Below are 23,811 nucleotides of genomic sequence, written 5' to 3'. Positions count from 1 at the left end.
TGGACAGGAAGATGTTCAGGGTGACAGAATGTGGACAGGAAGATATCATTGGTAGTAATGGTGATGGTGGTGTGGTGTTGGTAATGAAAGGCGGTATAGTAGTGATAGTGAGGTGGTATGGTGGTGATGTGGTGTTGGTAGTGACGGTATGGTGGTGGTGGTGGTGGTAATGGTGGTAGTGGGTGTGGTGGTGGTGTAAGGACGTGAGATCCACTTATTCACTATTCGGATAACAATGAGTAATGAATGATTGTATGTAGTGAACTAACTCCGGCTACACACTACATACTGACCGGTTATTCATTGTCCTTTAGTTTATGTATGTGTGTATACATGTATGTACTGTATGTAAGTACTGTATGTATGTGATATCGAAGCCCTAACTCACCTGGTGAAGCCATAAGCGAAGAGGATACACAACCACACCTCAGGCTCCAGCACAGTTAGGAACTTGAAGAGTGAGGTGGGCACTTTGGGCTTCTTCATGAGGATAGTGATGCCTACCAGATCATAGTAAGGCACGGTGAAGTCTACCACGTTCTCCCGTTCAGCCATGACAGATAATGGTGCCAAGGCGATGTCTGCACGCTGTAGGAGAAAAGCTGTTGTGAGTCTCAGGATGTGTGAGTCAGTGATAAATAAACGTATGTGTCACAGAATACTACTACTACTACTAATAATAAATAATAGTAATAACAAATAAATAAACAAATAAACCAGGGTTACGACACACACACACACAAACTAGTTCCCTCGGTGTGTTCAGGGGTACCAACCTTCTCGATGAGTTGCTTGATCATGCCGTTCCACTCATGGTTGTCGTCCATCGTGCCAAACTTGCCATCAGGAGCTTCTGCAATCTCGTATCTGGTGGAACCGGAATGATACAACACAATTATAGGCCTGGGGGGTAATTATAGGCTTAAATAAATGCTTAATCGACCATAAATTTGAAGTGACTTAGAGGCTGAGGTGTAGACGGTCAAGGAAGAGGTTGAAGGACTTACTCGAAGTTGATGATTTCTTTGATTTCGTTGATGAGGTCGATACAGTAGCCGTAGTATTCGTCTTCACCGTCTTCGTTGGTGCGTTTCATGATAAAGGGAGGTTGCTGTACTGTGGTCACCCTGTACACAGTCACCGCCTACAGCAGGAGAAACAGACGTTAGGGTTACTTGATGCATTGGGGTAGGGAGGGAAGGGAGGGAGGGAACCGTGTAATAAGAGAGAAGGAAGGCAGGAAGGAAGGGGGAAGGGAGAGAGAATGCAACAAGAGAAAGGGTAAGGAAGGGAGGGTGGGAGGGAGAGACTAATGCACCAGAAGGGGGGAGGAGGGAAAGTGTGAGGGAAGGAAGGGACGTGCAGCAGGAAAGAACAGGATTGAGGGAGGGGTCCATGCACCAGGAGAGAAGGGAGGGAGGGAGATCCAAACATTATGGACCATGAAATTATATTTATCCAACACATGGATAAATACAAGACAAACATCAAAAGAAGAGAAAGTAAACAGCTAATGAGTGTTATTTTCACAGGGGTATACAGGTCGTCCCTCTCCCTCGGTGGTGGACAGAGAGTTGTACACATTAGCTGCTGAGGACAAGACACGTGTAGTACCACGCCTCACGGTCTGACAGTAAGGTTCAGAGCGACACGACAACACCAGATCAATATAATGTGTCACTATAACCTCAATGATGAAGGTATAATCCCCATTAGTGTTATGAGTATCGGTGTTTCCTTAATGTCTGAAGGTAAGGAGGTCACCCAAGTTAGAGACCAGGTGCGTGAGGTCAGAGAGACTCACCTGGCAGAGGGGAGGGTGAGGATAGAGGGGAAGCTTACCTGGAAATCACTAAGGGTCTGGCCACTCTTGAACATAAGTGTACCGGGCATCCCAGCCGACCATTCCCCCAAGGTCTTGCGCTCCGCTGTTCGTCCTGCGAGAATCTTGAACTTGTCCATAGTAAGAGGGACATCTGGGTACGACATGCCATTACTTCCCCAGCTAATACTCGCCCAGGTGTTGGTCATTGACACCTGCCACCAGGGAGAAGTATAGGTAAGGTTTTTAATACAAGGAATACATTAAACAACCCGATACAGTAAATTATAGTTATTATGCTAGTTTTATTGACGTGGGAAATATAATGCAAAATATATAGCTAACACCGTGACCCTTCAGCTGACTCACCGACTGGAGGGCAGAGCGTAGGTCAAAGTCGTTCCTGACGGGGGGATTGTCCTCGCTGAATTCCTCACACCTCAGGTACTCGAAGTCTGTGTACTTGCCAGCAGCCGCCATCTTCCTGTATGAAGAGATTACACCACTCACTCCCTCTCATTGGTTACCATGGTAGTTGTCCACTCACATGGTATCATAACACACACCACATGGCACCATAACACACACCATACCTTAAAAACTACCAACTAGAAAAATGGTGACAAGTGAATATCGAAAAGAAATCGGCCATCTTACACTCTTAGTAACTGTATGTGTGTTCAGTAGCCAGCTGGTATATGTTTGTCAGTGTTGGATAGCGAATTACTATAGTTATTGACCAGTCTATTATTAACCTATAACACACACTAATATATCCACACAGTGTTGTAGTGAAGAGCCTCGACACAAGCACACGAAAGAGGTGACACAATGAAGACTCATCATTACTCACGCCGCGCCTAAGATGCCTCGCATGAAGTACTCGAAGTAAGCCACAGCGTCGATCTCAGGGGTGCTGGTAAGCCCGTAGTCTCGCTGGAGCATGGCGATTCTTCCGCGACTGTCTGCACTAGTGTGAGGCCGCAGGTAGACTATAGAGGCATTCTCACAACCACATTGGATATCCTGGTTATCCTGTAGTGACGATAACACCTGTCAGTCCTCCACCTGTGTCTATACTAACACCTGTCCAACCTCAAGGCCAAGAGTAAACAATCCTCACAGGTGTAATTATCATAGGTGATGGCCAGATGTAAACAAGACTCACCCTACAGCCGTTAACAAGCACTTAGGGATCGAGAACACTAACTAAACTGAATTCTTAATATCTTTTGACGATTAACTTTATACACGTGAACTGAATACATGATTACCATTATTAGATTACTGCAAATTGTCATGTTTTTAGCGAAGTTCAGAGAGGAGCTAACTCGTATCTTACAGAAGGTGTATCTTATAGAGGCCTCCCGAAGACAGATCGTATGTTGGAGAGGGATTAGAGAAGGGGCATACCTTAGAGAGGGCATACCAGGCGTACTTCCGGCCGAACATGTCGTTGGCTGTGGCGGCATCCAGGATCCGGCTGATGGTGTCCCCGCTGCCGACGGCGAAGTAGTTAACGATGTCTGCGTCCTGGGGAGAGGAAGGGAGAGGTTGGAGGCAGTAGATAAATAGTACAGGTACTCTACTGGGGGCCTTACACACACACACACACACACACACAGACACACACACACACACACACACACACACATACACACGCACATACACACAATAATAAATGGTTTTATTGGTTCTTCAGCCTTTGGACTGCAGAACTTTTCAATAAACCATTCAACACACAACACACACACACACACACAGTACAGAGACACCACCAACCTTGAGTCTCTTGGTCTGTCTCCTCACTTCCTTCTCGTCGCCTCCACCCTCGTCATAATGTGGCGACAAGGGAGGTTCTGTAGCAGTGACTTGTACTTGTGTTCCATCACTGTGTTGGAGCAGGTGGTGGTGGTGGTGGTGGTGGAGAGTAGGATGGTGGGGAGGATGTGAGGAGGGTGGTGATGGTGTTGGTGGGAGGTAGGATAGTGGTGGAGAATGATGGTGAGGATTGGAGGTAGTAGGAGGAGGAGAGAATGCATTTTAAAATCGCACATTAAAATATTTAATAATAATAATAATAATATATAATAATATGTAAAATAATAATAATAATAAAAAAATAAAATAATAATAATAATAATAATAATAATGATAATAATAATAATAATAATAATTGTATATATATATAATATTATAAGGTGGTTCTTGCCTTCCTGGACATTTCCTGTGTGTGTGTGTGTGAGGTGTGTGTGTGTGTGTGTAGAGATATTGACTCAAGATGAAAGGCATTTTGGCCTCACGTTGATGTAAAAAACCAATGTTGATTTCTTTCACAGATTAGATAGACAGGTACTTAGAGGTGAGATAAAGACAGGTGTGTAGAGGGAGGTGATAAAGACATGTGTGGTAGAGGGAGGTGATAAAGAGAGGTGTATAGAGGAAGGTGATAAAGACATGTGTGTAGAGGGAAGGGTGATAAAGACAGGTGTGAGGGGGAAGGGTGATAAAGACAGGTGTGTAGAAGGGTGATAAACAGGTGTGTGGGGGAGGTGATAAAGACAGGTGTGTAGAGGAGGGTGATAAAGACAGGTGTGTAGAGGTGGATAAAGACAGATGTGTGGGGGAAGGGTGATAAAGACAGGTGTGTAGAGAAGGGGGTGATAAAGACTGGTGTGGGGGGTGATAAAGACGGGTGTGTGGGGAGAAAAGACAGATTGTGTGGGGGTGATAAGACAGGTGTGTAGAGGTGATAAAACAGGTGTGTGAGGCAGGTGATAAAGACAGGTGTGTGGGGAAGGGTGATAAAGACAGGTGTGTAGGGGAAAGGGTGATAAAGACTGGTGTGTAGAGGAGGTGATAAAGACAGGTGTGTAGAAGGGATGATAAAAACAGGTGTGTAGAGAAGGGTGATAGAGACAGGTGTGTAGAGGAAAGGGTGATAAAGAGAGGTGTGTAGAGGTGATAAAGAAAAGGTGTGTAGAGGAAAGGGTGATAAAGACAGGTGTGTAGAGAGAAAGGTGATAAAGACAGGTGTGTAGAGAAGGGTGATAAAGACAGGTGTGTAGGGGAAAGGGTGTAACGACAGGTGTGTGAGAGGATGATAAAGACAGGTGTGTAGAGAAGGGTGATAAAGACAGGTGTGGGGAGAGTGATAAAGACAGGTGTGTAGAGGAGAGGGTGATAAAGACAGGTGTGCGAGGAAAGGGTGATAAAGACTGGTGTGTAGAGGAAGGGGTGATAGACAGGTGTGTAGAGGAAAGGGTGATAAAGATAGGTGTGTAGAGGGAAGGGTGATAAAGACATGTGTGTAGAGGGAAGGGTGATAAAGACATGTGTGTAAAGGAAAGGGTACTGACGAAGAACTTACCGAAAGTATCGTCATAGATTATCCCCGCGTTAGTGATGTTTTGAGTACGAACGATGTCCCTGATTGATTGGACGATGATGTCACCTGGAGGCATCAACTGCACCAGGTACTCCTCTTCACTAGGTGTTAGTTTCCGCCACTCCCTAAACAGGTGACAAACGCCATCAGCACCTATACGTGTCTATGGCTGTTGACCTTAACTTGTGTTCCTTATAACATCATTACACTGCAAGACTCAACTTTTATGATATGGGTTCTATGTCTATTTCAAGTCTGTCTGTCTATCTCTCTGTCTATCTGTTTGTCTATCTGCCTGTCTCTCTGTTAACCTGCCTATCTGTTTAGTGTTTACCAACCTGCCTATCTGTCTGTCTACCTATCTGTCTGTCTCCTAGGGATCCTCGCCTTATATCTCCTTCCTGGCCGTATGAGGCGGAGAAGGTGGGGAGGGTAAGGGCTCTGGTGAAACTCTTGATGGTCTCAGAGATCATGCCCGTAGTGGTGGCATCGAGTACTATGTGAGGTGGCTTGCCGGCGTCGATAGCTTCGTCCATTAGATCACACGATTTGTTGACCGTCACCTCGACATCGTTTCCTGTGACCAAGAGATTGAGTTTAAAAGAAGAGGCGTGGAATTAGAAGTCAAAGTATGTACTGTATATCTAACTTAACCTAAGACAACCTAAGTTAACCTCACTCAACCTAACTCAGTCTGACTCACTTAACCCAACACACACAGAGAACACCACTCACGAGACTCAGTACAGGACGACACGCACTCAACCTGTTGTATATTTCACCAATGGTAATGCACTACGAATAGGTTATATTGATACGCTACAGTTATCTAGGTGAGTGCCCGGGCAGTATCGGTCACTTTGGTTAACTCACAAAGGCCAGGTCTTGGTGGAATGACTCTTAGATTCGGTGGCCTTAAGTCCTCTTGAGTATAAGAGATTAGCCATTGATTCTCCATAACTGTAGTGTATGAATATTTATACACAAATTACGAGAGTGTAAACCAACACGGTGTAGTGGTCATAGAGGTAGGTTCTAGGTGAGTGTTAGCCAAGTATTGATCAGCCTTTGACTGCCTCCGCTGGCGATCATGTAACGTCACAGAGAGCTTTCTTGTGTTTGGGAATTTCTTATGGTGTGTCGTGAACTGAGACACGCATTGGGGAATGGTTTTCAATATCACGTTTATCGAATCAAGGGCACCAAAATATCCCGGTGGCCCTGTTTCTGAAGTTACGGGTCAAGGGCAGTAATGATACGGCAGATTTCATTGAAACATTCAAAATCTTGACAGTGATGGAAAACGTGAACCCGGGACATTTTCTTGTGATGTCACGCACCACCAACACGAGGGGACATAACTACAAGATCGCCAAGTTATTATACAGAACGAATATAAGGAAGTTCTTTTTCACAGAGGGTGGTCGACTTAGATAACGGTGAGTGTGTTGGTGAGTGCGTTGGTGAGTGTGTTGTCATGTTCTGTAATACCATTAACTCTAGTGGTTTTCTTTGAGATTCTCTTGACCACGTAACTAGTTTTTGTTTCTGCATTTTTTCTCTCCAAATTTGAAAGAGATTTTACAAGTGAGGACGTAGGCTATTATGATTTAACTTATAACGGGGAAATTTGAGCACAACTTAACGAATACTTAAGCAGTAATATTTTCTAGTTTTCTGGGCTTTCTTGTATACACAGTGAACACATCTGTACAGGCAATTATAAATATTGACGCATAATTTAACAATTCTATACATTACTACTAGGTTACCAATTACTATACCGATAAATTAGCTTGTCTTTGAGATAAAAAAAACACTATCATAAATATAAGCTTTTGTACTGTAGATATTCCCCTAACAGAGCAAAATACATAAACATAGCAGTTAGGCATAAACAATACACCATTCTCTTTCACACACACACACACACACACACACACCATAAAGAACGTATATGGGAAACTATGATAAACGACCCATCCATTCACCCAAAGACACACAACCACATCTAACTAAATAAAAAAATCAACTTGACAACATTTAATCATCTCCAAAATATTTTCAAACAAAATATAACTCTATTAGCTATCACTTAACCTCGTAGAAGAAGTAAAAAGGTAGATAAACATTAGGTTAAATTAGGCCTAGAGATTTTATTGTTGTTACTCACCTTTCGGGATGGCGTAGATGTGCTTGCCGTCCACCATAGCGCCTTCTCCTGTATTTTTCTCCAAGTAAGAGATGGCCGCGTCGAGGCTCTGTTTTACCAGCATGTTGTCCTCGTCATACGTCATAACTGTAACGAGACCAAGGAAACTGTAACGAGAACAAGTCAACTGTAACGAGGCCAAAGCAACTGTAACGAGACCAAAGCAACTGTAACGAGACCAAAGCAACTGTAACGAGACCAAACAACCTCTACCTCTGTAACATATATAATGAATCTATTGTTGGTGACTGTTGGAGAAATATTGTTGGTGATGCAGTGTTGGTGAGGTAGTGTGTGTGTGCGTGTGTGTGTGCATAATACACCATGTTCATGTGCGTATATATTTATCACCCTAGACCACACATGTTCTGGTCGATTACTTTAAATCAATTACTCTTTGGTCAGCGAACTAGTTGTGGTTGTTGGTTGTGACAGTGGAGTGTGGATGTGGTTTGTGGTTGCTGCTGTTGAGTCTTAGTTGCGGGCGTGTGGCTGCTGAATGTGGTTGGGGCTATAGAGTGTGGTTATGGTTGTTGGTCGTGGTTGTTAAAAGTGGTTGCGGAGTATTGTGGAGTATTAATAGTTGTAGAACATAGTTGGTAGAGTGATTGTAGGATATAGGATGATGTAGTGGTTGTTATTGTGATATTTGGGTTGTTAGAAAACTCGTGTGTATGGTTGTACTGGACTGTGGCGATGGAATGAATGGTTGTGAGTGACAGTGAGTGCAGACGTGTGTAAATTCGAGGTGTTCTGAGTACAGGAAACACACAACCTTACAGTGTTAAAAATGATAGAAAGAAGATCAATTGAAACACACACGCACATACACACATACACACACACACACAGAGGTGATGTGTGGCTGGCTAAAGTGTTGAATAATAGAGGAGAGTTTTTGTGGTACTGCCTCACACTACAACACCACCACCACCAACATCATTTGTGCCTCACACCTGTACACATACATACACACAAACACATACATACATACAGTAGCTAAAACAACTATCTGTGTATACTTTGTGGGAAACAATGAGACCATGGACGATAAATTTTGGTATATGAGGGCTGTCACTAGTAGCACGTAAAATTTCGGAGCATATCGACCCCCACCTGCACAGATAGTTGTTTTAGCGACTGTACATTTATCCATTGTGGTATAGGAATAAAGACGAAAGCTAAGGTGCTCCGTTGTTTCCCTTTTCCCGTGTGATTTTATCAAGATTTATCTTATCCACGTTTTCATTGTGGATCTATAAAATATATATATATATATATATATATATATATATATATATATATATATATATATATATATATATATATATATATATATATATATATATATATATATATATATATACACAGGATTGGAGTGACTGAATGGATACTATGTTTTCTTCTATTACAGTCTTAAGGAACATACATTCATACATATATGCCTCGATACACACACACGCACACATGCTTTTAACCCTTACAACAGAACGGTGGCTCCTTGTGTGTGTGTGTATGTGTGACCGAGATAAGATGAACACTTCTTATAAAATTTGACAGATATTTTAGGTGTTAAGTGAGACGAAACAGCTGATCTTCGACTATGTAATTATTGTGGGTGTATTGGTGGAGGAAGAAAGTATAGTAAGTGTATTGAAATCATATTGTGTGTAGTCTTAATATTTAGTCAACCACCACCACACACCACCACCACCACACCACTACTACCACCACACACACCACCACCACACACCACCACCACCACCACACACCACCACCACCACCACACACCACCACCACCACCACCACACCACTACTACCACCACACACCACCACCACACACCACCACCACCACACCACCACCACCACTACCACCACACACCACCACACACACCACCACCACCACCACCACCACCACCACTACCACCACACACCACCACCACCACCACACACCACCACACACCACCACCACACACCACCACCACCACCACCACCACCACCACCACTACTACCACCACACACCACCACCACCACCACACACCACCACACACACCACCACCACCACACACCACCACAACCACTACTACCACCATCACCACCACCACCACCACCACTACCATCACCATTCACCACCACCTCACTACCACCACACACCACCAAACACCACCACTACTACCACCACACACCACCACCACCACTCACTACCACCACACACCACCACCACCACCACACCACCACCACCACTGGCTCACCACACACCACCACCACCACCACCACACATTCCACACCACCACTCACCACCAAGACACCACCAAACACCACCACCACTACCACCACCACAGACCACCACACACCACCACCACCACATCACCACCACACAACCACTACACACCATTATCACCACCACCACCACCACCACTTCCACACCATCACCACACACCACACACCACCACACCACTACCACCACACACCACCAAACACCACCACCACTACCACACCAATAACAACCACCACCACCACCACTACTACCACCACACACCACCACCACACACCACCACCACCACCACTACCACCACACACCACCACCACCACCACACCTACCACGAACAATCCATCACTCCGGTAACACATTATTCAGTTAAAATGTTACGTACCGTATCTTGGTAAGGCTTTGGGAGGACATGTGACCTGCCATACAATATTCATGGGTGGGGCGAAGTAGCTCTGGTCGATACTTACCTCTCTCTCTCTCTCTCTCTCTCTCTCTCTCTCTCTGTACTGCTCATGTATGTATCACCACATATCACGTCTACCTACTCCTACATAGACCCCAGGAGGCATTTGAGGAGGAAAATAGGTCAATGTTTTGTAGCTTTGAATAATTAAACAGTCGACTTCTGTAGTACGTCATTTATGTAGTGTGTATAGTGTTATGGTACAGATGGTGCCTTTTGTAGAGTGCCACAACGCTGTAGTAATAGTGCCACAAGACAATCCTAGAGGGGTGATTGGTGCGATGACATCACTAAAAGAATATCCTCGAGTGGCGATTGGTGCCATACCGTCACTCAATCACTGAAACAATCCTCGAGTGGTGATTGTTTACACCAGCCCACTACCAGAAACAACTGAGGGCGATTGGTGCCATACCGTCACTCAATCACTGAAACAATCCTCGAGTGGTGATTGGTGCCATACCGTCACTCAATCACTGAAACAATCCTCGAGTGGTGATTGGTGCCATACCGCCACTCAATCACTAAAACAATCCTCGAGTGGTGATTGGTGTCATGACATCACTAAAACAAACGAGTTGTGATTGGGTGATTGGTGCCATGACGTCACTAACACAATATCCTCGAGTGGTGATTGGTGCAATGACGTCACTACCACAATATCCTCGAGTGGTGATTGGTGCAATGACGTCACTAACACAATATCCTCGAGTGGTGATTGGTGCCATGACGTCACTAAAACAAACGAGTGGTGATTGGTGCCATGACGTCACTAAAACAAACGAGTGGTGATTGGTGCCATGACGTCACTGACACAATATCCTCGGTGGTGATTGGTGCAATGACGTCACTAACAATATCCTCGAGTGGTGATTGGTGCCATGACGTCCACTAAACAAACGAGTGGTGATTGGTGCCATGACGTCACTAAAACAAACGAGTGGTGATTGGTGCGACGTCACTAAAACAAACGAGTGGTGATTGGTGCCATGACGTCACTAAAACAAACGAGTGGTGATTGGTGCCATGATCACTAACACAATATCCTCGAGCGGTGATTGGTGCAATGACGTCACTAACACAATATTCTCAGTGGTGATTGGTGCCATGACGTCACTAAAACAAACGAGTGGTGATTGGTGCCATGACGTCACTAACACAATATCCTCGAGCGGTGATTGGTGCCATGACGTCACTAACACAATATCCTCGAGTGGTGATTGGTGCCATGATCACTAAAAACAAACAGTGGTGATTGGTGCCATGACGTCACTAAAACAAACGAGTGGTGATTGGTGCCATGACATCACTAAAACAAACGAGTGGTGATTGGTGCCATGACATCACCACAATATCCTCGAGTGGTGATTGGTGCAATGACGTCACTAACAATATCTCAGTGGTGATTGGTGCAATGACGTCACTAACACAATATCCTCAGTGGTGATTGGTGTCATGACGTCACTAAAACAAACGAGTGGTGATTGTGCAATGACGTCACTAAAACAAACAGTGGTGATTGGTGCCATGACGTCACTGACACAATATCCTCAGTGGTGATTGGTGCCATGACGTCACTAAAACAAACGAGTGGTGATTGGTGCATGACGTCACTAAAACAAACGAGTGGTGATTGGTGCCATGACGTCACTAACACAATATCCTCGAGCAGTGATTGGTGCCATGACGTCACTAACACAATATTCTCGAGTGGTGATTGGTGCCATGACGTCACTAAAACAAACGAGTGGTGATTGGTGCCATGAGGTCACTAACACAATATCCTCGAGCGGTGATTGGTGCCATGACGTCACTAACACAATATCCTCAGTGGTGATTGGTGCCATGACGTCACTAAAACAAACGATTGGTGATTGGTGCCATGACGTCACTATCACAATATCCTCAGTGGTGATTGGTGCCATACCGTCACTAAAACAAACAGTGGTGATTGGTGCCATTACGTCACTAAAACAAACGAGTGGTGATTGGTGCCATGACGTCACTAACACAATATCCTCGAGCGGTGATTGGTGCAATGACGTCACTAACACAATATTCTCAGTGGTGATTGGTGCCATGACGTCACTAAAACAAACGAGTGGTGATTGGTGCCATGACGTCACTAACACAATATCCTCGAGCGGTGATTGGTGCCATGACGTCACTAACACAATATCCTCGAGTGGTGATTGGTGCCATGACGTCACTAAAACAAACGAGTGGTGATTGGTGCCATGACGTCACTAAAACAAACGAGTGGTGATTGGTGCCATGACATCACTAAAACAAACGAGTGGTGATTGGTGCCATGACGTCACTAACACAATATCCTCGAGTGGTGATTGGTTTAATGACGTCACTAACACAATATCCTCAGTGGTGATTGGTGCCAATGACGTCACTAACACAATATCCTCGAGTGGTGATTGGTGTCATGACGTCACTAAAACAAACGAGTGGTGATTGGTGCAATGACGTCACTAAAACAAACGAGTGGTGATTGGTGCCATGACGTCACTGACACAATATCCTCAGTGGTGATTGGTGCCATGACGTCACTAAAACAAACGAGTGGTGATTGGTGCCATGACGTCACAAACAAACGAGTGGTGATTGGTGCCATGACGTCACTAACACAATATCCTCGAGCAGTGATTGGTGCCATGACGTCACTAACACAATATTCTCGAGTGGTGATTGGTGCCATGACGTCACTAAAACAAACGAGTGGTGATTGTGCCATTACGTCACTAAAACAAACGAGTGGTGATTGGTGCCATGACGTCACTAACACAATATCCTCGAGTGGGGATTGGTGACATACCGTCACTAAAACAAACGAGTGGTGATTGGTGCCATTACGTCACTAAAACAAACGAGTGGTGATTGGTGCCATGAGGTCACCAACACAATATCCTCGAGCGGTGATTGGTGCCATGACGTCACTAACACAATATCCTCGAGTGGTGATTGGTGCCATGACGTCACTAAAACAAACGATTGGTGATTGGTGCCATGACGTCACTATCACAATATCCTCGAGTGATTAGTGCCATACCGTCACTAAAACAAACGAGTGATTGGTGCCATTACGTCCACTAAAACAAACGAGTGGTGATTGGTGCCATGACGTCACTAACACAATATCCTCGAGTGGTGATTGTGCCATTACGTCACTAACACAATATCCTCAGTGAGGATTGGTGCCATACCGTCACTAAAACAAACGAGTGGTGATTGGTGCCATTCGTCACTAAAACAAACGAGTGGTGATTGGTGCCATGACGTCACTAACACAATATCCTCGAGTGGTGATTGGTGCATGACGTCACTAAAAACAAAGGAGTGGTGATTGGGCATGACGTCACTAAAACAAACGAATGGTGATTGGTGCCATGACGTCACTAACACAATATCCTCGAGTGGTGATTGGTGCATGACGTCACTAAAACAAACGAATGGTGATTGGTGCCAAGACGTCACTAAAACAAACGAGTGGTGATTGGTGCCATGACGTCACTTAAATAAACGAGTGGTGATTGTGCCATGACGTCACTAACACAATATCCTCGAGTGGTGATTTGCCATGACGTCACTAACACAATATCCTCGAGTGGTGATTGGTACCATGACGTCCTTAACCAAACAACGAGTGGTGGTGCCATGACGTCACTAACACAATATCCTCGAGTGGTGATTGAGCCATGACGTCACTAACACAATATCCTCGAGCGGTGATAGTGCCATGACGTCACTAACACAATATCCTCGAGTGGTGATTGGTGCCATGATACTAACACAATATCCTCGAGCGGTGATTGCGCCATGACGTCACTAAAACAAACAGTGGTGATTGGTGCCATGACGTCACTAAAACAAACGTATGGTGATTGGTGCCATGACGTCACTAAAACAAACGAGTGGTGATTGCGGCATGACGTCCCCAAAACAAACGTATGGTGATTGTGCCATGACGTCACTAAAACAGACAAGTGGTGATTGGTGCCATGACGTCACTAAAACAAACGAGTGGTGATTGGTGCCATGACGTCACTAAAACAAACGGTGGTAATTGGTGCTATGACGTCACTCAAAACAAACAAGTGGTGATTGGTGCCATGACGTCACTAACACAATATCCTCGAGTGGTGATTGGTGCAATGACGTCACTACCACAATATCCTCGAGTGGTGATTGGTGCAATGACGTCACTAACACAATATCCTCGAGTGGTGATTGGTGCCATGACGTCACTAAAACAAACGAGTGGTGATTGGTGCCATGACGTCACTAAAACAAACGAGTGGTGATTAGTGCCATGACGTCACTAACACAATATCCTCGAGTGGTGATTGGTGCCATGACGTCACTAAAACAAACGAGTGGTGATTGGTGGCATGACGTCACTAACACAATATCCTCGAGTGGTGATTGGTGCCATGACGTCACTAACACAATATCCTCGAGTGGTGATTGGTGCCATGACGTCACTAACACAATATCCTCGAGTGGTGATTGGTGCCATGACGTCACTAAAACAAACGAGTGGTGATTGGTGCCATGACGTCACTAACACAATATCCTCGAGTGGTGATTGGTTGATGGGATCTTTATAGCCTGACTAACACACAGATGAGTTCTACCTGTGTACCTCAAGTGTATTGACAGGAACACGACCAGTAGAACGAGAACAAAATTTAAAGACGTAGGGAGTGTTTGCTGACGGTAGTGGTGATCAGGAGTGTCAGCAGTTGATTAATTGTGTCAGGTATCGATTAGTAGTGTCAGGAGTTGATTAATAGTGTCAGGAGTTGATTAATAGTGTCAGGAGTTGATTACTAGTGTCAGGAGTTGATTAATAGTGTCAGGAGTTGATTAATAGTGTCAGAAGTTGATTTATGGTGTCAGGAGTTGATTACTAGTGTCAGGAGTTGATTACTAGTGTCAGGAGTTGATTAATAGTGTCAGAAGTTGATTTATGGTGTCAGGAGTTGATTACTAGTGTCAGGAGTTGATTACTAGTGTCAGGAGTTGATTAATAGTGTCAGAAGTTGATTTATGGTGTCAGGAGTTGATTAATAGTGTCATAAGCTGGTGAACAGGAATGTCAGGAATTCTTCAAGGGTTTTAGATGGCTACGTGAATACCTCCAGTACTACACACACACACACACACGAATGGTGACGCAACTGAGCAATCAAACAATCATTTCGCAACTGTATGTCAGACGCTTCCCAGGCTTGACACAACCAGTCTCCCTGCTTACCTACCAGCCCCCGTTTCCCACTGACTTAGTACAAGAATTTGAAGTAGCAAAACGTCTGGACAAACTGAAGTTAAAGCGCTCCACCACCCACATTGACTTACCAATGAAACTCTACAAAGAGTTCTCCCCGGAACTAGCTAAACCCTTCTGTTCCATCATCAATCCTTCCCTCAGCCAAGCAGGATGCCCAGCTGACTGGAAGACCTCAAATGTGTCACCAGTGCCCAAGTCAACCAGCCCACTATCCTTAAATGAGCTACGACCCATTGCCATCACCCCAATACCCAGTTTAATCTGTGAAAGTTTCGTGTTTGACTGGGCTTGTGCTAATATTGCAGGCGCCGTAGATCCTCAGCAATTTGGCAATATGAAAATTTCCTTCACCACTCAGTCTTGTCATCTTTCTCAACTACATATACCGCCATCTGGAAAAACGAAAAACGTCTGTAGCTGTCGCCGTCATTGACTTCACCAAGGCATTTGACCTAGTCGACCACAATGTAATCATCAACAAAGCTATCGACCTCGGGTTTAGAAAGTCTTATACAATGGCTTACAGACTTCCTCAGTAACCGACGCCAAGCTGTACGCTTCCGGGGGGTGTCTCCACTTTTCAGTCACTCACCTGTGGCGTCCCCAAAGGCACCAAGATGGGACCGCTCTGCTTTCTTATGCTTATCAATGATGCCCTAAGGGAAACCTCTGCTCGCTGGAAATATGTCGACGACTCCACCATCAAGACCATGGTTATGCTTTTACTTTTTACTTTTATCCTCTTCGCCACTGATCGGCTTGTTAGCTGCTTGGGCGATCGGTCACGTCTCTGATTACTTTTCCTTTTCATTTATCTTCTTCACCAAAAGATCGGCTCGCTAGCCGCCCGGGCGATCGGTCACGTCTCTGTCACGCACTGTTGGTAAATACTGGGCATGCACCGGCTCCTGAATGTACCTGAACCCGCTCCAGTGTTGGTCAAGTCTTCTCTTGAAAGAGCTCACACTCGGTGCCGTCACAACACTCTCTGGTAGATTGTTCCAAGAGTTTACAACCCTCACTCCGAAAAAGTTTGCCCTCACGGTTTTCCGGACTTGCGGCTTCTTCAATCTTGAGCTGTGACCCCTTGTGGGGCGAGCGTCCGCCAGCTCCAAGTAAGGACACTCAACTGAGTAGTGCCCCCTGAGATGCTTATAAACCTCAACTAGGTCCCCCCTTGCCCGTCTGTAGTATAAGCTAGGCAAGTTCAGGCGCTCCAATCTCGCAGGGTAGCTGAGATGCCGAAGTGCAGGCAACCAGCTTGGTGGCCCTCCTTTGAACATTTTCAACCAACTGACAGTCCCTAGCATATCTCGGGGACCAGATGGGGTGACAGTACTCCAGATGGGGAAGCACTTCACTCCTGAAGACCGTCACGAGGGACGGACCGTCTAGATATCTGAACGACCTTCTTATAAGGCCCAATAATTTATTTGCCTGATTTACCTTCTTCTCACAATGGCCCGAGAACTTCAGCTCATTGTCAACATACACACCTAGGTCCTTCTCACACACAGTCTCAACTAGTACATTTTCTTCATCCCGTTGGGACATATGGTACGCCTCCTTACCGTTGGTACGCCCCAGGTGCATCCTCTTACACTTCGTGACATTGAATCTCAGCAGCCATTCCTTCGACCATTCCTGGCCCACAGAGGTCCTTCTGCAGCTCTTCACAGTCCGCTTGGTTCTTAATTTCCCGAAATAACTTGGCGTCATCGGCAAACATTTGTATGGAGGAGTGTACAACGTCAGGCATATCATTTATGACAAACAACAACAGCGGGGCTGCATACCCTGCGGTACCCCACTTGTACAGGTACAGATGACGATTTCCTGTTAATCCACACACATTGCTTGCGGTCATGTAGAAAGTCTTCTATCCACGCTAGCGACACGAATTCCGTGCCCTTCAGTTTGATTTCAGCCTTTCGTGGGGTACACTGTCAAAGCTTTGTCCCAACCCCTCCATTACTTTTGGCCTCCAACACACTCAGGTTGTAGACTCCACTAAGCTCCTCGGCGTCACTATAGATAACAAACTAAATTGGAAACACGTCAGTGAAGTTGTCAAATCATCCAGTTTTCGTCTCCACCTCCTTCCCGATTCGAATCCTCGGTGTTCCTGCGCCCGAGATTCCTCAGTGTTTACTCAACATTCATACTTAACTTCACCTATGGCTCCCCTACCTGGTCTTCCTCCTAAATGCCACACAACGTAAACACCTAGAAAAAGTGCAAGAGGGCATGCAAGATTATTCTCTCCACTTCCTACTCCACATATCAAGAAGCTCCTTTGCATATAGGCTCTCCCAGCATACCACGACCTCGTCTGCAAAATTAGGTGAAGGCACGCTACTCCATACAGCTCCTACTTTCACGAGATCCCTCGTCCGCGTATTGCTGTTCGACACCACAACCGCATCCAGCCCATACGAGCACATACTGATCGCTACAAGAACAGCCCAGTCCCAACTATTGTAAAATTATCAACAACTCGCAATCAACCAGTGTATTCACTCTCAGTCAATCTTACCTTTTTTGCTGTCACTATGTCGTCCCTGTAGTATGACCTTCTCCCCGCCTTGTTATTATAGAACATATTTGTATCACTTATGGTAACTTGTATTCACTAAAATATTTCAGCCTTCCGGCTGCCATGTTCTTTCAATAAAACGTTAATAATTATTATTACATAACCTTCAGTGGTGTGGCTGATCTTACATACTGTACTACTGCACCTGTTATTGTAAGTTTAGATCATTATATCATATTAGTGGCTTTGTGGTGTGTTGAGTGAATCAATCAATGTGAACTCCTGGTGCCGCTATAAATACAATGTGATAAAATTGATACACACATAAGGATGAGAATGACTCGTACTAATGTGAGGAGTCAAAACCCTCTAACGTTCACCACCAGCCTGGTAGAACCTGTGGTATGGCGGCTCATATTACGACCATCCAGCAGCAGGTGTGTTTATCTGTGAGGTTCAGGGGACATGTGTGTGTTGTTAGGGGACAATAAGGTCGAGGGAAGGTCAGTGAAAAGTTGAGCTGAAGTCATCATGGGCAGTGGTGGTGTTGGTTTGGTTGATACCATATGTTTATTTTCTGTTGGGCGTGTATGACTGTCACCAGCGTCGTGGACAGACAGAGGAGGGTGAAGAGCCACGCCCTTCCGATCACTTGTGTTTGCGACGCCATCGTCAGTAGTGGAGGTTCTCAATTAGAGGCAGGAGCAGCGGTGTCTAGAGTGTCCACCAGTCATCTAAGACCAGTGTGTCCCGCTTCTTGTGTCCTGCGCGTCCCTCCTTCACACGTCCCACCTCGGGTCCTTTCACGACTTAGTCTTGTGCCTCCACTTCTCAGTACGCTCCTCTGACGTCTTAACACCCGTCAGTACACCGAGGTCTTCGTCAGGATGGTGTTCTCTTTCTTGCATTGGATGTTGGTGACGTCTTCAGGTGTCCTCCGCCTCCGTCTACAGGAAAGATAAATACTGAGTGTTTTGGGGTGTGAGGAGGTGAGGAGTGGGCACTGAGGGGCGGTAATCCTCAGGCCGAGAGCCACTGTCTGCCCAACCTGACTAAATTAAAAAAATCGGTCAGCAACCCACTAAAAACAACGAGAAGAAGTGGGTGACACGGTGACCTGACCCTGGTGTCTGATCAAAAGGTCTACACCAGGAAACTCTCAAGATAAACTATAAGCTAAAGTACTATTGATTATATCAGACCCTGTTATCGATTTCCGTTTGTTCATTTTTTTTCATAATTTGATCTGAGGTGTTGATGGTGAGGCCCAGCAAGGTGGTGGAACGCCTCCCACACACTACACCATTATCTACATTATGAAGCTGATCATCTGAAGGTACAGGTATAATTATAATTGTCAAATAAATCCTTACCCGCTAGGAACACAGACAGTACGCTCCTTAGTCTTGTCTTTCTTGATGATCACTGCGGCAGGTACTTGGCGCGGGGCCAGTCAGCGGTCGGCTCCATCAGCACATGTGCGGGAGATGATCCTGGGGACCAATTACATCACAGGCACACTCCTGCTCCGCCCATCTGTAACCGTCAGCCAACCACACGTCGCCCCGACACCTCTGGAATTTGGTGTAAAATGTCGTTTCTATTCATCATTCTGCATTCAGCCGTTTGTTTGGATTTATATAATAATGATAAATGAGTTTCACTATATAAGTGACACCCATTCACCTGACACTTAGCTGAGGGAGCGTTATGTTAATCTTAATCCAATACAAAACACTTGTCATACACTGCATTGTAATCCCCGCGGTATACACACTGCAGCAGCAATTACCGATGCACTTTAAATGTCAGTAAGGCCTCTCACTACAGCAGACGGTCTGGTTGGCCTCGAGTATCCCATCTGTTCTTAGTAAGACTTTCCGGCGAATAAAAACATAGTTAATGGTCATATCCTGTTGGTGTGTGTGTACGTCATTACCATCTGTTATCTTAACCATCAGCATCTGGATTTAGGTAATCTGGTACCTATTAGTACTGGGGTCTATTAGTACTGGGGCCTATTAGTACTGGGATCTATTAGTACTGGGTCTATTAGTACTGGGGTCTATTAGTGCTGGGTCTATTAGTACTGGACTGGGTCTATTAGTACTGGGGTCTATTAGTACTGGGGCCTGTGGTACTGGGATCTGTAGTACTGGGGCCTATTAGTACTGGGGTCTGTAGTACTGGGATCTTTAGTACTGGGGTCTGTGGTACTGGGGTCTATTAGTGCTGGGGTCTATTAGTACTGGGGTCTGTGGTACTGGGGTCTATTAGTACTGGGGTCTGTTAGTGCTGGGGTCTGTGGTACTGGGGTCTACTAGTACTGGGGTCTAGTACTGGGGTCTAGTAGTACTGGGGTCTGTGTGTGGGGCCTGTGTACTGGGGTCTAGTAGTACTGGGGTCTATTGCTGGGGTCTATTGGTGCTGGGGTCTGTGGTACTGGGATCTTGGTACTGGGTCTATTAGTACTGGGATCTATTAGTACTGGGGTCTATTAGTACTGAGGGTCTATTAGTACTGGGGCCTATTAGTACTGGGATCTATTAGTACTGGGGCCTATTAGTACTAGGGTCTATTAGTACTGGGGTCTATTAGTACTGGGTCTATTAGTACTGGGGTCTATTAGTACTGGGGCCTATTAGTACTGGGATCTATTAGTACTGGGGTCTATTAGTACTGGGGTCTATTAGTACTGGGGCCTATTAGTACTGGGGTCTATTAATACTGGGGTCTATTAGCACTGGGGTCTATTAGTACTGGGGCCTATTAGTACTGGGGTCTATTAATACTGGGGTCAGATAAATGAACACTAAGATCTTGGCAACAGTGAGGAGGACGTATGTAAGTCTGTCGTGTTGATGCTGAAGACGCACCAACACACTGTACCAGAGACACAAAGTTATGGTGAGTTTCTTTGTTTATCAGTTATAGAAGTGGAGGAAAGGAGGAATGTTGTTGTTGTTGTTGTTGTTGTTGTTATTGTTGTTGTTAGTGTTCTTGGTGGTGTTGATGCTACTGTTGTTACGAGTTGGGGATTTAGAATATAGTTAAAAGTCTACCCAGATCCCAACATGCAACAACAATAAAAAAAACAAAGACAATCGGACTATAAAATGGTAGACAAAGGATGCGAGTTTTTGTTGTGTATAATAAAGTACCATAAATTCCTTAACAAAATATTCAGCTTTCTACAATTTACCCTTAACCATACTTAACCTAAACATACGCAACATTGGCTTAACAGTATATACATATTTATACAACAAACTAAAGCACGTGGAGGTGGGAGGCAATATAGGGTTTACAATACTTAAGTGAGGAGATGAGATGGCTGACGAGTAAGGCTGAGTATTGAAGACGGTGGTAGGTAGTCACTGTGCCGTAGGTTTCCAGGATAGGTGATCCTAGTATGGTCACTTCCCAGAGTGAACTGAACTTTCCTCGATCTGGAGCTGATGAGGAAGACTTGGAGGAGGTGAAGCAACAGCCAGGATATGGAGAAGGGAAACCCCGGAGTGGTAACTAAGACTAGGCATACTCGGGTTTCGTCCCTAGATGGCGTTGCTCGTGGTGCTGGGTAGGTAGATCAGGACAATTGATGGAGTGGTTCGTAACACTGTCGTGTTTACTGTATAGTTAACAGTGTTACAATATAGCCAACAACGTCACAATATAGCCAACAACGTCACAATATAGCCAAGTTATAATATAGCCAATACGTTACAATATAACCAATGTGTTATAATATAGCGAACACGTTACAATATAGCCAACTGTGTTATAATATTACCAACACGTTACAATATAGCCAAGTTATAATATAGCCAACACATTACAATATAGCCAACTGTGTTATAATATAGCCAATACGTTACAATATAGCCAAATGTGTTATAATATAGCCAATACGTTACAATATAGCCAAATGTGTTATAATATAGCCAATACGTTACAATATAGCCAACTGTGTTATAATACAGCCATCAGCGTTACAATATATAGCCAACACGTTATAATATAGTCAAGTTATAATATAGCTAATACGTTACAATATAGCCAATACTTTACAATATAGCCAACAGTGTTATAATATAGCCAACAGCACTACAATATAGCTATTAGCATTACAATACATAGCCAACAGTGTTACAAGAGGCGTAACCAACATTAGAGGGCGTGACCACATAACACACATACCCGTCGGCTCGTCTGTTGACCTTTTGGAGTAACAGACGTTCAACAGATCCTCTCCCCCGTTGTCTGGAGTGTTAAACGGCATTCATTCAACGCTACGGAATATGGGAATCAAAGCTGAAATAGAATACAAGGCGTTGAATGTGTAAATACGTTGTAAATAGTTGTAAATGGTCAGCGTTGAGTTAATGATAATAGAAATCAACGCTGAAAAACAATACTAGGCGTTGTAAATAGCGTTGAACTAATAAAATCACACACTGTCAACGCCGTGGGAGTGGACACAGTTATCGCATCACACTCAACGTTGCTCTTTTGTTTTACACGTCGTTTCATGAGCTTTAGATGGCGGCCATGTTTGTTGTCCTCAATAATTCAGTGACCTTCCCTCATGCCTGGTGGTCAACCTTCTTGCCTGGGAGAACCTAACCTAACCTAACCTAACCTAACCTAATATACCGTAACCTAATTTAACCTAATATAAGACCAAACGCCATAATTATAGCCAAGACAACATAATTATAGCCAAGATAACATAATAGCCAAGACACCATAATTATAGCCAAGACACCATAATTATAGCCAAGACAACATAATTATAGCCAAGATAACATAATTATAGCCAAGATAACATAATTATAGCCAAGACAACATAATAATAGCCAAGATAACATAATTATAGCCAAGGCAACATAATTATAGCCAAGACAACATAATTATAGCCAAGACAACATAATTATAGCCAAGACAGAAAAATGAATAAAATAATGTAAAGATTCTCCTTAAAAGAAAACAGAAGAGGAGGAAAAATAAATCACGAATGAAAGACATAGAGAGAAATGAAGAAATTGAAATAATGGTGTTAAGAAAGAAGGAAAGAGTTCAATAATAAAGAATGAAACAAAAGACAAACGAAAGAAGAAGAATGTAATAGATAGAAGAAAGAGGAGGAGGAGGTAGTGAAAGAAATCAATGATAAATGAAGGAGAAGAAGAAGAAGAAGAGAGATATAAAGTAATAAATGATGTGATTAAGATATAGTGAAGAAGAGAAGAGAAGAGAAGAGAAGACTGATAAACAAACGTGGAAGAAACAAGATAACAAACAAGAATCAAGTAAAATGTAAACAACTAATAGAGACAGAGAGACTTAAAACAAGAGAGCTGTAAGTTCCGGATACCTAACCAGTTAAAATCAATAAGGTACCATGAAATATGCACACGCACATACACACACACACACACACACACACACACATGACTGCTAACATTATGTCAAGGAGAATAGCGATACTGTGTGTGTGTGTGTCGCAGGTAACACTCACACTCACCTGCATATACAAGAAACTAATTAACATCTCTTTATTTAATTCATAACACCGGATTAATTTAACTTAAAAAAAACAACTTTGAAATTAAAAAAAAATTATATTATATCAATCCTTATATCGTCTAATTACATCTTATATATTATCTAATTGCCTTATACGCGTGTTTACAATATTTAGTTCTTAATTACTAGACTAAAGAAAATTGATATAAGTTTCCTGTATAGTTTCAAAGTTGAGAATATAAATCGAAAATAAATTCCTTGATTTTTTTATATTTTTCTTGAAGATA

At 44.0% G+C, this 23,811-nt stretch overlaps 1 protein-coding gene across 1 annotated transcript in view; it reads right to left on the bottom strand.

The window, feature by feature from the left end:
- LOC121872893 (ionotropic receptor 25a-like) overlaps positions 1-19,501 on the bottom strand; it is a 33,813-nt gene extending 14,312 nt beyond the window's left edge. Inside the window, 14 exon segments of the mRNA XM_042375984.1 lie at positions 389-588; positions 777-867; positions 1,008-1,144; positions 1,843-2,037; positions 2,192-2,306; positions 2,676-2,857; positions 3,236-3,355; positions 3,605-3,642; positions 3,645-3,713; positions 5,193-5,335; positions 5,598-5,787; positions 7,384-7,509; positions 18,560-18,942; positions 19,369-19,501. Coding sequence (XP_042231918.1) covers positions 389-588; positions 777-867; positions 1,008-1,144; positions 1,843-2,037; positions 2,192-2,306; positions 2,676-2,857; positions 3,236-3,355; positions 3,605-3,642; positions 3,645-3,713; positions 5,193-5,335; positions 5,598-5,787; positions 7,384-7,509; positions 18,560-18,665 — 1,712 coding nt within the window. The 5' untranslated portion in view covers positions 18,666-18,942; positions 19,369-19,501.
- Between the last annotated feature and the right edge of the window lie 4,310 nt (positions 19,502-23,811).

Source organism: Homarus americanus, unplaced genomic scaffold (genome assembly GCF_018991925.1).
Source record: "Homarus americanus isolate GMGI-L3 unplaced genomic scaffold, GMGI_Hamer_2.0 scaffold11022, whole genome shotgun sequence".
Lineage (NCBI taxonomy): Eukaryota > Metazoa > Arthropoda > Malacostraca > Decapoda > Nephropidae > Homarus > Homarus americanus.
Note: the sequence above shows the minus strand (reverse complement) of the source record. Positions and strands in the feature narration are given on the sequence as shown.